The 14,951-nt window shown below is 43.0% G+C and overlaps 1 protein-coding gene across 4 annotated transcripts in view; it reads right to left on the bottom strand.

The window, feature by feature from the left end:
• The window catches only part of dock5 (dedicator of cytokinesis 5), a 39,752-nt gene that overhangs the window by 21,394 nt on the left and 3,407 nt on the right, over nt 1–14,951 (bottom strand). For all 4 annotated transcript variants that reach the window (XM_028413653.1, XM_028413655.1, XM_028413654.1 and 1 more), the window contains exons 2-11: nt 12,559–12,642; nt 12,313–12,353; nt 12,173–12,228; nt 11,801–11,897; nt 11,535–11,683; nt 11,300–11,435; nt 11,042–11,199; nt 10,173–10,254; nt 9,474–9,603; nt 8,752–8,824 (exon numbers count right to left, since the gene is read on the bottom strand). In XM_028413653.1, coding sequence (XP_028269454.1) covers nt 8,752–8,824; nt 9,474–9,603; nt 10,173–10,254; nt 11,042–11,199; nt 11,300–11,435; nt 11,535–11,683; nt 11,801–11,897; nt 12,173–12,228; nt 12,313–12,353; nt 12,559–12,642 — 1,006 coding nt within the window. The remainder of the gene's footprint in view (nt 1–8,751; nt 8,825–9,473; nt 9,604–10,172; nt 10,255–11,041; nt 11,200–11,299; nt 11,436–11,534; nt 11,684–11,800; nt 11,898–12,172; nt 12,229–12,312; nt 12,354–12,558; nt 12,643–14,951) is intronic.

Raw genomic sequence — 14,951 nt, 5'->3', positions numbered from 1 at the left:
TATTAGCATATATATCTGTTCACACTCAGGTCCATAGCAGTACTGTAAGATTTTGTCCACATTGCATAAAGTATATGGGTAGTACTGCAGAAAACACAGCAAGTTCCTTTGTAATGGCGAATGGTCAACTTTGAGGCCACTCCCCTGCCACATGGTAATACTTTTGAAAGAGTTTTGGAATGCGTCTATTCCCTATGGTGTCCTGAGTGGACACAGTGAATTTCAGCTCAATTGCATAAAGTATGCGAGGCGTGAAAAGTTTTGAAGCAGGGTCACAAATAGGCACAAAATGGCCACAAAAGTCAAAATGGCGGACTTCCTGTTGGGTTTGGAGGGGGGGTCCAAGAGACTTTTTTGTGCGTCTTGGGGTGATACACATGTGTGCTAATTTTCATGATCCTGTGTCAAACTGGCCAGAGGGGCTACGCGTTAGGACAAAAAATACAGGGAGTTCCTTTGTAATGGCGAATGGTCAACTTTGAGGCCACGCCCCCACCACACTGTAATACTTTTGTAAGAGTTTTGGAATGCGTCTATTCCCTGTGGTGTCCTGAGTGGACACAGTGAATTTCAGCTCAATTGCATGAAGTATGTGAGGCGTGAAAAGTTTTGAAGCAGGGTCACAAATAGGCAAAAAATGGCCACAAAAGTCAAAATGGTGGACTTCCTGTTGGGTTTGGAGGGGGGGTCCAAGAGACTTTTTTGTGCGTCTTGGGGTGATACACATGTGTGCTAATTCTCATGATCCTGTGTCAAACTGGCCAGCGGGGCTACGCATTAGGGCAATAAATACAGTGAGTTCCTTTGTAATGGCGAATGGTCAACTTTGAGGCCACGCCCCCGCCACACCGTCAGACTTTTGTAAGAGTTTTTGAATGCGTCTATTCCCTATGGTGTCCTGAGTGGACACAGTGAGTTTTAGCTCATTTGGATGAAGTATGCGAGGCGTGAAAAGTTTTGTAGGAGGGTCACAAATCGCCAAAAATTAACAGAAATTTCAAAATTGCGGACTTCCTGTTGGGTTTGGAGGGGGGGTCCAAGAGACTTTTTTGTGCATCTTGGGGTGATACACATGTGTACCAATTTTCATGACCCTACTCAAAACAGGCCAGGGGGGCAGGCAGAAAAACCTATGAAAACACAACATTTTGTGTAGCCAGTAGGTGGCGCTCTGTCAAAGCCTCAATATTGTTGTATAGATGTGTTTAGGGTCAGACTCTGATCATACATGTGACATTTCGTACAGATCGGACAGAAAACGAAGAAGTTATAGAGACTTTCTGTGTCCTCAGAAATGGTCAAACTTTGAGGCCACGCCCCGGCCACACCGTCAGACTTTTGTAAGAGTTTTGGAATGCGTCTATTCCCTATGGTGTCCTAAGTGGACACGGCGAATTTCAGCTCAATCCGTTGAAGTATGCGAGGCGTGAAAAGTTTGGCAGCAGGGTCACACATCGCCAAAAATGGCCACAAACCTTCAAATGGCGGACTTCCTGTTGGGTTTGGAGGGGGGGTCCAAGAGACTTTTTTGTGCGTCTCTAGGTGATACATATGTGTGCCAATTTTCATAATCCTGTGTCAAACCGGCCAGAGGGGCTACGCGTTGGGGGCGCTATAGAGCCATTTTTATATGTGCATTTCAAAAGTCAGCAAATTTCAAAATTTTTCGGGCGAATGAATTTTTCTACCAAGTTTGGTGAGTTTTTGGGCATGTTAAGGCCTCCAAAAATGCGATCTCGGAGGGGGAAAAAAAAAAAAAAAAAAAAAAAAAAAAAAAAATTAAAGCTGCAAGCAGCATTGCGGGCCCTCGCGCACCTTGCGATCCGCGGGGCTATCGCTGTCTTCTCTCCTATGCTCTTGTCTCCCATACTCTCCTGTGCTATGCTCTCCTCTACTCTCATTTGCAGAGGTGTACAACAAACACATATTTACAACCAATCTTTCCTGTTAGCAGTAGTTGGCGCTATGACCGTATCATCCTATTAGTATATATAACTGTTCAGACTCGGGTCCATAGCAGTAGTGTAAGATTTTGGCCACATTGCATAAAGTATATGGGTGGTACTGCATAAAACACAGCGAGTTCCTTTGTAATGGCGAATGGTCAACTTTGAGGCAAATCCCCCGCCACACGGTAATACTTTTGAAAGAGTTTTGGAATGCGTCTATTCCCTATGGTGTCCTGAGTGGACACAGTGAATTTCAGCTCAATTGCAAGAAGTATGTGAGGCGTGAAAAGTTTTGAAGCAGGGTCACAAATAGGCAAAAAATGGCCACAAAAGTCAAAATGGCGGACTTCCTGTTGGGTTTGGAGGGGGGGTCCAAGAGACTTTTTTGTGCGTCTTGGGGTGATACACATGTGTGCTAATTTTCATGATCTTGTGTCAAACTGGCCAGAGGGGCTACGCGTTAGGGCAAAAAATACAGGGAGTTCTTTTGTAATGGCGAATGGTCAACTTTGAGGCCACGCCCCCACCACACCGTCAGACTTTTGTAAGAGTTTTGGAATGCGTCTATTCCCTATGGTGTCCTGAGTGGACACAGTGATTTTCAGCTTGATTGGATGAAGTATGCGAGGCGTGAAAAGTTTTGTAGCAGGGTCACAAATCGCCAAAAATTAACAGAAATTTCAAAATGGCGGACTTCCTGTTGGGTTTGGAGGGGGGGTCCAAGAGACTTTTTTGTGCATCTTGGGGTGATAAACATGTGTGCCAATTTTCGTAACCCTACTCAAAACAGGCCACAGGGGCAAGCAGAAAAACCTATGAAAACACAACATTTTGTGTAGCCAGTAGGTGGCGCTCTGTCAAAGCCTCAATATTGTTGTATAGATGTTTTTAGGGTCAGACTCTGATCATACATGTGACATTTCGTACAGATCGGACAGAAAACGAAGAAGTTATAGAGACTTTCTGTGTCCTCAGAAATGGTCAAACTTTGAGGCCACGCCCCGGCCACACCGTCAGACTTTTGTAAGAGTTTTGGAATGCGTCTATTCCCTATGGTGTCCTGAGTGGACACGGCGAATTTCAGCTCAATCCGATGAAGTATGCGAGGCGTGAAAAGTTTGGCAGCAGGGTCACACATCGCCAAAAATGGCCACAAACCTTCAAATGGCGGACTTCCTGTTGGGTTTGGAGGGGGGGTCCAAGAGACTTTTTTGTGCGTCTTGAGGTGATACATATGTGTGCCAATTTTCATAATCCTGTGTCAAACCGGCCAGAGGGGCTACGCGTTGGGGGCGCTATAGAGCCATTTATATATGTGCATTTCAAAAGTCAGCAAATTTCAAAATTTTTCGGGCGAATGAATTTTTCTACCAAGTTTGGTGAGTTTTTGGGCATGTTAAGGCCTCCAAAAATGCGATCTCGGAGGGGGAAAAAAAAAAAAAAAATTAAAGCTGCAAGCAGCATTGCGGGCCCTCGCGCACCTTGCGATCCGCTGGGTCATCTCAGTCTTCTCTCCTATGCTCTCGTCTCCTATACTCTCCTGTGCTATGCTCTCCTCCTCTCATTTCCACAGATATACAACAAACACATGTTTACAACCAAAGTTTCCTGCTACCAGTAGGTGGCGCTATGACCGTATCATCCTATTAGCATATATAATTGTTCAGACTCGGGTCCATAGCAGTAGTGTAAGATTTTGTCCACATTGCATAAAGTATATGGGTAGTACTGCATAAAACACAGCGAGTTCCTTTGTAATGGCGAATGGTCAACTTTGAGGCCACTCCCCCGCCACACGGTAATACTTTTGAAAGAGTTTTGGAATGTGTCTATTCCCTATGGTGTCCTGAGTGGACACAGTAAATTTCAGCTCAATTGCATGAAGTATGTGAGGCGTGAAAAGTTTTGAAGCAGGGTCACAAATAGGCACAAAATGGCCACAAAAGTCAAAATGGCGGACTTCCTGTTGGGTTTGGAGGGGGGGTCCAAGAGACTTTTTTGTGCGTCTTGGGGTGATACACATGTGTGCTAATTTTCATGATCCTGTGTCAAACTGGCCAGCGGGGCTACGCATTAGGGCAAAAAATACAGGGAGTTCCTTTGTAATGGCGAATGGTCAACTTTGAGGCCACACCCCCACCACACCGTCAGACTTTTGTAAGAGTTTTGGAATGCGTCTATTCTGTATCGTGTCCTGAGTGGACACAGTGATTTTCAGCTTGATTAGATGAAGTATGCGAGGCGTGAAAAGTTTTGCAGCAGGGTCACAAATCGCCAAAAATTAACAGAAATTTCAAAATGGCGGACTTCCTGTTGGGTTTGGAGGGGGGGTCCAAGAGACTTTTTTGTGCATCTTGTGGTGATAAACATGTGTGCCAATTTTCGTGACCCTACTCAAAACAGGCCACAGGGGCAGGCAGAAAAACCTATGAAAACACAACATTTTGTGTAGCCAGTAGGTGGCGCTCTGTCAAAGCCTCAATATTGTTGTATAGATGTGTTTAGGGTCAGACTCTGATCATACATGTGACATTTCGTACAGATCGGACAGAAAACGAAGAAGTTATAGAGACTTTCTGTGTCCTCAGAAATGGTCAAACTTTGAGGCCACGCCCCGGCCACACCGTCAGACTTTTGTAAGAGTTTTGGAATGCGTCTATTCCCTATGGTGTCCTGAGTGGACACAGTGACTTTCAGCTCAATTCTATGAAGTATGCGAGGCGTGAAAAGTTTGGCAGCAGGGTCACACATCGCCAAAAATGGCCACAAACCTTCAAATGGCGGACTTCCTGTTGGGTTTGGAGGGGGGGTCCAAGAGACTTTTTTGTGCGTCTTGAGGTGATACATATGTGTGCCAATTTTCATAATCCTGTGTCAAACTGGCCAGAGGGGCTACACGTTGGGGGCGCTATAGAGTCATTTTCCTATGTGCGTTTCAAACGTCAGCAAATTTCAAAATTTTTCGGGCGAATTAATTTTTCTACCAAGTTTGGTGAGTTTTTGGGCATGTTAAGGCCCCCAAAAATGCGATCTAAGGGGGGGAAAGAAAAAAAAAAAAAAAAAAAAAAAAAAAAAAAAAAAAAAAAAAAAATAATAATCCTAAGGGTTTCAATAGGGCTCTTGCACCATTCGGTGCTCGGGCCCTAATTAAAGCTGCAAGCAGCATTGCGGGCCCTCGTGCACCTTGCGATCCGCAGGGCTATCGCTGTCTTCTCTCCTATGCTCTTGTCTCCCATACTCTCCTGTGCTATGCTCTCCTCTACTCTCATTTGCAGAGGTGTACAACAAACACATATTTACAAACAATCTTTCCTGTTAGCAGTAGGTGGCGCTATGACTGTATCATCCTATTAGTATATATAACTGTTCAGACTCGGGTCCATAGCAGTAGTGTAAGATTTTGGCCACATTGCATAAAGTATATGGGTGGTACTGCATAAAACACAGCGAGTTCCTTTGTAATGGCGAATGGTCAACTTTGAGGCAAATCCCCCGCCACACGGTAATACTTTTGAAAGAGTTTTGGAATGCGTTTGTTCCCTATGGTGTCCTGAGTGGACGCAGTGAATTTCAGCTCAATTGCATGAAGTATGTGAGGATTGAAAAGTTTTGAAGCAGGGTCACAAATAGGCAAAAAATGGCCACAAAAGTCAAAATGGCGGACTTCCTGTTGGGTTTGGAGGGGGGGTCCAAGAGACTTTTTTGTGCGTCTTGGGGTGATACACATGTGTGCTAATTTTCATGATCCTGTGTCAAACTGGCCAGCAGGGCTACGCGTTAGGGCAAAAAATACAGGGAGTTCCTTTGTAATGGCGAATGGTCAACTTTGAGGCCACGCCCCCACCACACCGTCAGACTTTTGCAAGAGTTTTGGAATGCGTCTATTCCCTAAGGTGTCCTGAGTTGACACAGTGAGTTTTAGCTCAATTGGATGAAGTATGCGAGGCGTGAAAAGTTTTGTAGCAGAGTCACAAATTGCCAAAAATTAACAGAAATTTAAAAATGGCGGACTTCCTGTTGGGTTTGGAGGGGGGGTCCAAGAGACTTTTTTGTGCATCTTGGGGTGATACACATGTGTGCCAATTTTCATGACCCTACTCAAAACAGGCCACAGGGGCAGGCAGAAAAACCTATGAAAACACAACATTTTGTGTAGCCAGTAGGTGGCGCTCTGTCAAAGCCTCAATATTGTTGTATAGATGTGTTTAGGGTCAGACTCTGATCATACATGTGACATTTCGTACAGATCGGACAGAAAACGAAGAAGTTATAGAGACTTCCTGTTTCCTCTGAAATGGTCAAACTTTGAGGCCACGCCCCGGCCACACCATCAGAGTTTTGTAAGAGTTTTGGAATGCGTCTATTCCCTATGGTGTCCTGAGTGGACACAGCGACTTTCAGCTCAATCCGATAAAGTATGCGAGGCGTGAAAAGTTTTGCAGTAGGGTCACACATCGCCAAAAATGGCCACAAAAGGTAAAATGGCGGGCTTCCTGTTGGGTTTGGAGGGGGGGTCCAAGAGACTTTTTTGTGCGTCTTGAGGTGATACACATGTGTGCCAATTTTCATAATCCTGTGTCAAACCGGCCAGAGGGGCTACGCGTTGGGGGCGCTATAGAGCCATTTTTCTATGTGCGTTTCAAAAGTCAGCAAATTTCAAAATTTTTCGGGCGAATGAATTTTTCTACCAAGTTTGGTGAGTTTTTGGGCTTGTTAAGGCCCCCAAAAAGGCGATCAAAGGGGGGGAAAAAAAAAAATAATAATCCTAAGGGTTTCAATAGGGCTCTTGCACCATTCGGTGCTCGGGCCCTAATTAAAGCTGCAAGCAGCATTGCGGGCCCTCGCGCACCTGGCGATCCGCGGGGTCATCGCAGTCTTCTCTCCTATGCTCTCGTCTCCTGTACTCTCCTGTCCTATGCTCTCCTCCTCTCATTTCCACAGATATACAACAAACACATGTTTACAACCAAACTGTCCTGCTACCAGTAGGTGGCGCTATGACCGTATCATCCTATTAGCATATATATCTGTTTAGACTCGGCTCCATGGCAGTACTGTAAGATTTTGTCCACATTGCATAAAGTATATGGGTAGTACTGCATAAAACACAGCGAGTTCCTTTGTAATGGCGAATGGTCAACTTTGAGGCCACTCCCCGCCACACGGTAATACTTTTGAAAGAGTTTTGGAATGCGTCTATTCCCTATGGTGTCCTGAGTGGACACAGTGAATTTCAGCTCAATTGCATGAAGTATGTGAGGCGTGAAAAGTTTTGAAGCAGGGTCACAAATAGGCAAAAAATGGCCACAAAAGTCAAAATGGTGGACTTCCTGTTGGGTTTGGAGGGGGGGTCCAAGAGAGTTTTTTGTGCGTCTTGGGGTGATACACATGTGTGCTAATTCTCATGATCCTGTGTCAAACTGGCCAGCGGGGCTACGCATTAGGGCAATAAATACAGTGAGTTCCTTTGTAATGGCGAATGGTCAAGTTTGAGGCCACGCCCCCGCCACACCGTCAGACTTTTGTAAGAGTTTTTGAATGCGTCTATTCCCTATGGTGTCCTGAGTGGACACAGTGAGTTTTAGCTCATTTGGAGGAAGTATGCGAGGCGTGAAAAGTTTTGTAGGAGGGTCACAAATCGCCAAAAATTAACAGAAATTTCAAAATTGCGGACTTCCTGTTGGGTTTGGAGGGGGGGTCCAAGAGACTTTTTTGTGCATCTTGGGGTGATACACATGTGTACCAATTTTCATGACCCTACTCAAAACAGGCCAGGGGGGCAGGCAGAAAAACCTATGAAAACACAACATTTTGTGTAGCCAGTAGGTGGCGCTCTGTCAAAGCCTCAATATTGTTGTATAGATGTGTTTAGGGTCAGACTCTGATCATACATGTGACATTTCGTACAGATCGGACAGAAAACGAAGAAGTTATAGAGACTTTCTGTGTCCTCAGAAATGGTCAAACTTTGAGGCCACGCCCCGGCCACACCGTCAGACTTTTGTAAGAGTTTTGGAATGCGTCTATTCCCTATGGTGTCCTGAGTGGACACGGCGAATTTCAGCTCAATCCGTTGAAGTATGCGAGGCGTGAAAAGTTTGGCAGCAGGGTCACACATCGCCAAAAATGGCCACAAACCTTCAAATGGTGGACTTCCTGTTGGGTTTGGAGGGGGGGTCCAAGAGACTTTTTTGTGCGTCTTGAGGTGATACATATGTGTGCCAATTTTCATAATCCTGTGTCAAACCGGCCAGAGGGGCTACGCGTTGGGGGCGCTATAGAGCCATTTTTATATGTGCATTTCAAAAGTCAGCAAATTTCAAAATTTTTCGGGCGAATGAATTTTTCTACCAAGTTTGGTGAGTTTTTGGGCATGTTAAGGCCTCCAAAAATGCGATCTCGGAGGGGGAAAAAAAAAAAAAAAAAAAAAAAAAAAAAAAAATAATAATCCTAAGGGTTTCAATAGGGCTCTTGCACCATTCGGTGCTCGGGCCCTAATAATAATCCTAAGGGTTTCAATAGGGCTCTTGCACCATTCGGTGCTCGGGCCCTAAAAAAAAAAAATAATAATCCTAAGGGTTTCAATAGGGCTCTTGCACCATTCGGTGCTCGGGCCCTAAAAAAAAAAAAAAAATAATAATCCTAAGGGTTTCAATAGGGCTCTTGCACCATTCGGTGCTCGGGCCCTAATAAGATGCAGAGGAACACAATGGCAGTCAGAGTATTTTCTATTGGTCTCCTTGTTCTGGTGTCAAAAAAACAAGGTTGTGATTGTAAATAGGAAAAAAGTTAAAAGACTCACTGCTGAAAGGGGATGAAATGCTGTTTGTCGTCGTCGTCTATTTTGCCATGGGCAATATCTGTTATGTCCATCACTGCAACGATAAACACAGAACAGTGAGGGAGCAGGATGAGACAATTTACCAGACGCAGTACAGTTTTCTTCTTACAACAACAGCAAAAAATGGAAATCTCCTGTTAGTGGCTCCAAAAGTTAATTTATTCATTATAACCCGTAACAGAAGCACGGCCAGGTGTTGGATCTCGCTCACCTGTTGCCTGGCATGGCCGTCAGCCAGCACAGTAAGACAGATTGTGGGTTCTTGATCTCCAGCTTGCAAACGGCTCTGAATTGTTCACTCTGCCCAGTTTTTTTTTTCTCCTGAAGTGTTGTTTTTTTTTCTCCTGGCTAAAAATAATGTGATTTCTGAGTTAAATGTTCTTTCTGACTCTGGTTTCAGTCCATTTGCTGGAACAGCAGTGGAAACCATTTCTCATCAAATCCACTAATCATCTGGCCAAAAACAAAAAGACGGTTGCTAAACCAATTTCCACCGACTGCGTCGCCAAGGCAGAGTGGAGGCATTTTCTAGGTCAGGAAGCAGGTGTTCCCATTTCGTTCGTCATTTCAAAAGCTCAACGGAACCATTCATGCATCGGTACGACCAGAAAGGAGAGGCATTTTTGTTGAATTGGCTTTTGTATTGCTTAAATAAATATCATGAGATTTGAAAAGCTGCTCACCAGCCACACCAAACGGTCTCCTCAGCCCGCCCGTTTGTTTCTTGCCCTCTTTAAGCTCCATGCTTCCCACTCTGATGATCTGACACACCAGAAAGAGTCTTTGCCTCATCAAGTCACTGCTGCTCAGGTCCTAGACAAAAAGGACAGTTTATTTATGTTTATTAGACATTCAAGATGATAAGGTGCATTAGATACAAAAGGCAGTCAACTTTATCTATCATTAGCATGTAATAAAGTACATTTACGAGGTTACAGCTGTAGAGCAGGCGGTAAATACAACAAGATAAAAGCATAAGTAAAAGCCTTTCCAGCACTTTTACATGTTTATTTTTATTTATTTTTTTTATTCAAAGCAGCTCTTTGTGCTGGATGAAAATACAACTCGAACATTTAAGCTGTTGGCCTTGATTAATGTGGTTTTATCACACTGCTGGTGGCACACTCACAGGTTAACAAATGAATTGTTTGTGTGGAACTGCGCCCTATGTCATTAACATAAACAGCAACAGTAACATAATGGATGTGATGCATTCAAATTTTCAATAATGTGCCATGAATGTGAACCATTCAGCGAAACTTTCAGCAAATTAGCAGTGATCTGAGAGCAAACTGTCTCCTTTGTCACAGATTTCAGGCAGCGTTTGGATTGTTTCAATTGGAAACAGAGGGAATACAGTCAGTGGGTTGGGATTCAGTTACCGTGAATAGTGCTGGCAGGTTGTTGAGTTTTTCAATTTCTTTAGGCATCCCCATACTGTCCCAGCGCACCAGGAAGTTCTCACTGCATGAATTTAAATAAGAATCAGTTTGAGATCACATTATCTAAGGCCTTCAGAGAAATAAGAAAAAAGGAAATAGTGTAAAAGCTATGCATTATTGTATCTGTCTGATCCAATAACATCCAAAGTGTCAAGAAGATCACATGTTTGCATATTCTGAATAGAAATGTCTATAGATCCTTATAATACATTACATTCTGAGCTAACCAAAGGTTGTTGGCTTTCAGGTCTTGTTTAGCGGTGTGACTAAAAAGAACATGTGGTGTTAGTTATATTCATGTTATGTCAAAATGTGTGCAGTGAAAAAAAAAGTTATGTTGCTTGTGCTTTAGCTGGAAGAGGGGGTCAGATATCGGGGTCGACTACTGAACAGCCATGTAGTGTTTTCACTTTTAATGCCATTGAGATTATTCAGTGGACAGCTCATTGTTTAGATTTTATTGGCTGTTTTAATCACATCCATTATAAAACAGAGACGTTTTCTACACCAGCAAGCAGAAGATGCAGTAGCTTAGTAATGCCTGAAACAAGGAATTTTAAACAGTACTGAAGCTGCTACATCAGAGCATTGCCGAGTTACAGTAAGTGACAATAATGCATGACCTCCAGCTATATAATTATGCACTGGCATTATATACAACCAATTGTAATTCACAATTTTGCCATGGTAGCTGCAGTAGCAGCAGTTGTTGTTTATATTATTTCAAATGAAATATTTTCAATCAACAGTCATAGCTACATCAAGCTTCTGGTTGCTTAGGTGTTAAAAAAGTAAAGTGACGTGCCAACCTAATGAATTCTGACTGGTCAGGGTCATAGAGAGACATGAGCAGCTCAGCGTCTTCTCCGATGTTGCATACAAAGTTTTTCAGATTCATGAGGAGACTGTAGGTGTGCACTGTACTGAACAGGGTCTGCCGCCTCATTTCCAGGTTTTGAAGCCGTGTCTGCGTAAAAACGAAGCAAAAGAGAGAGCACAGATGTAGTCATTAACAGCAATGGAAACCCACAACATAGTGACTGAGCATCAACCAATCAGAATCCTGCCTTCTCTTCTTGTATTCTGTCGTCGACACTGCGGGAGGCGGTTTCATGTGCTCGGAACAGACTGACTGTGCTGGTTCTGTCAGGGTCCAGCGTGTTTCCTGCTTCATCTCGCACCACTAGATCCAATCCCAGAATCCTGAGCAGCACAGAGGATCACATACATGACTAGCACATAATATACAATGGTGTTTACCTCAGAAGGCTCGTACTTATAATAACAAAGCAGGATTCATACCGGTTTCCATAATCAATCTTTGCTGTGACTTTCTTTTTCAGCTCTACAAGGTCATCTTTGGGCAGCGTTCCTGACACTATCTGAGATCGATATTCGATCAGGCTGTAGGCCATCTGCTGCAAACTCCTGAACAGCGTTGTCTTGTTCGCCTGTTAGATAAACATGCATACTTTGTTAGAAACAATATTCTCGTCTGAGGAATAAACTCGAGACTGTGTGTACTTAAAACAAAGTGGCAGATTAACAGGAAGGAATTTCACACATACCACATAGAGTTTGTGCCATATCTGCACCCATTCCCTCAGCGTTGCACCCAGCTCCTGTACCAGAGGTAAATCTGCTGGAATAATAATTTCCTGCTGGCTACCAGCCACAAAACAGAAGAATAAGATATTGGAAAAGTGGCTCATCACTCACAGATCATGTCATATCATTCGGAATGACTGGAGCACATTTCTATATATGATAAATAGTTGGATGGTTTCCCCCCACACAGCCAAGAAGAACATTACTGAATCTTCAATTATGATAATTACAAGTGTACTGCTGTGATATTGGCAAATGACAAGGCGGGACAGCAAACCAAAAGCAAAGTGGATTTTCATCAAGATGATATGTTTACTGATGTGTGATCTCACCCTATTCCCTCAACTGTAGCCTCCTTTAAGTGGATGTAGGAAGCAGGGAAAATGCCCTGAGGAAACAATTAGACACAGATCAGTATATATACATCTTGGCATCGTTTTAAAGGATAATGCAGCCCTAATGATGCCCATACCTTGTGCGATTTCTTGCGTAAAGTATAGCCCCTATACCAGCCTGAGCAGACAAATAAACAGAGAAAAATGATGAAGAAGGGACAGACAGTGGACAAGACAGGATGTCAGGAGGACAATGGTGTAGACTCATTTACATTATTATGCATAGAACAGTGAGAGTCTCATTTGAGTTCCTGCACATGTTTGCGTTAAGAGAAAAAAGAGAGGGATATGTCAGGGCTTGTCATGTGTTCAGACTCACTCACCTTCCAATTTCTCAAGTATGTGCACTGTGTCCCCCACCTGCAGACACAGCTCCTGCTCACCACTCGGATCATAATTGTAGATTGCTGAAGGACAAAGCAGGGCTGCCTTATTACACAAAACACACCCACAATGTTAAAAAAAAAACAAAAGGGAAAAAAAAGTTTTTAGCCAACAGTTTTGTTCCTCCTTAAGGTCCAGTGGATTAAGAAAAACCCCAAATCCCTGTTCAATCACAAACTGCAACAGAGGAGCAGGTCTGTTTTAAAAAAAGTTCTGGATCAGAGGTTCACAGTTTTTCCCTGGAAAGAGGGAACCAATTCACACTCCCTGTCGCAGAACTTGGACTCACAGCAAAGAGGATCCTGATCTTTGATTTATTTTTCATTTTATTGCTTTTTCTAACAGCAGACTGTGTTACTGAAGCAGGTCTGTGTTAAAACCTCGGAAGAATTTTCACTGCTTTTAATTGAATCGGATGCCTTGAGGCTGTTTAACGTTCCAGTAAATGGACAGGAAGATTCACTGTCAAGAATGAGCAGTAGAGCTAAGAGGCATTTTGTATTTCTGATATCATAAAATAACAGTGACGATTAATAGTTAAACTGCAGGTTATGGTTTTTACCAAGTGGCTCATCTGCAAACTTTCCATCCTATTTCAAACAGCTTTCCTGGAGATGACTTCCATTTTTTGTTTTTCACACTATAACTGGTACACATATGGGAGGGGTCATACATGACTACAGACCCACACTCACACCTGCATACACACAAACCACAAACCAGGAAGGTGTTGCAAAAGAGAGAGAGAAACAGTGGGCAATCAGTGCTGTAGCAAAGGTCTTTGTCATGACTTGAGGGAGCTGCAATAGTGCGCAGCCGCTCATTCTCACAGTGAGGAACTATGAGCTGAGCTCTGCCCTGACTTGCATTTGTGATAATGCTTGTTGCTTGAGGCCAGATTTCACAGCATGCTTCAACTAGCTCAGCTTATCACACCTCAGTCTGAATACCAAAACTTGACAAATCACTGAATGTGACTCTTCTCGCTCCGTGACTTCCTCCTTACTGACAGAATTTTCAGCTTTTTGCAAAGATTTGCAGAGACAGCATCTCCTCAGGGAATCAGGATAAGACTGTGTTTGTGTTTTTAGTTTATGAGCTTCTAAAATAGTAGGTCAGACTCCTGCACAGGTTAATGTGAAGGACTTCTTACTGTGAGATCCCTCATTGGGTGATGGATAGGGATCACTGCCATGCTTTTCTCACTCACCAGTTTAAAATATGAACAACTGTCAGACACAGTTTTCTTGTGAAAATCAGCTACAAACACAATTTGCTATGAATCATCTGTGAATAATCTGTGAATAATACCAAATGAAACATGCACTGAAGAAATGACATCTGCCTCTAGTCATGCTGAGAGTGACAATAGTCCATTCACCAACTTGACATAGTGGCCTGGCATGGCAACAAAATGGCCATGTGCCAGTGTTAGGAACCCAGTTGAGCGTTTTGTGATGCCACACTGTCTAAACTAAAGGCATCAGTCTGGGCTTTTGCTGCATAGCTCTAATCTGAGACACACTATCCTCCTGTTTAACTTAAAATACTGAGCCTGTAGCTACTTGTAACTTCTAATAAAGCTCTATCGACACGTTAATGTGCATTCTAATGTTAAATCAGAGTCAGCCTGATTCAGTCTGAATGATTTACCATAGTAGTGAATTAGCCAACAATTAAAGAACACCACGGCTGAGCAGCCTGAGCAGCTGCTAGCAGCTCATCAAAGTTAACACGATACAATGAGAATCTATTGTTCTGAAGGCTGACTGGGTGTAAACACAACAACTATTCCTTCCAAGTCGTGATCACGCTAAAACAAACAGGTTAAAAAAAAGACCTCAACAATCATGCAAGACAAGAATCTACCAACATATCATTAAAAAATACAATTTTATGAAAAACAAATCTGTTGTAATCAATCACATTTTCATCTGGAAACCATCTAATCTAATACATGAAGAAAAGAAAAATAAAATCAGTAGTAGGGCAGACACATGCCTTACTGCAGAGCAAAAACAACACCAATCACTTTTATGTGTCCAAGCAATCATGCGTGATATCGTATTTCAGATTTAACTACTGAAAAATAATCTTCCTTCAAACCAAAAGGGCAAAGAAGAACAAAACAATAGTTTTCCTTTCTGTTATACAGGAATAAATACAGACAGTTTTCAACTCATCTGTCTATTGTTGTTCATTTTGGTTGGATGAGGCGTTAACATCAAGCTTCCCTTTAATGTTGCATCACATTGGACACATAACCTTATATACCTTTACAAGGTCAAAGCAGGAAGAGACGTAGTATCTCCCTAAAGTCATTAAGTTAACG

Source organism: Parambassis ranga, chromosome 9 (genome assembly GCF_900634625.1).
Source record: "Parambassis ranga chromosome 9, fParRan2.1, whole genome shotgun sequence".
In the NCBI taxonomy this organism is placed as follows: Eukaryota; Metazoa; Chordata; class Actinopteri; family Ambassidae; genus Parambassis; species Parambassis ranga.
This window is presented reverse-complemented; position numbering and strand designations above follow the sequence as displayed.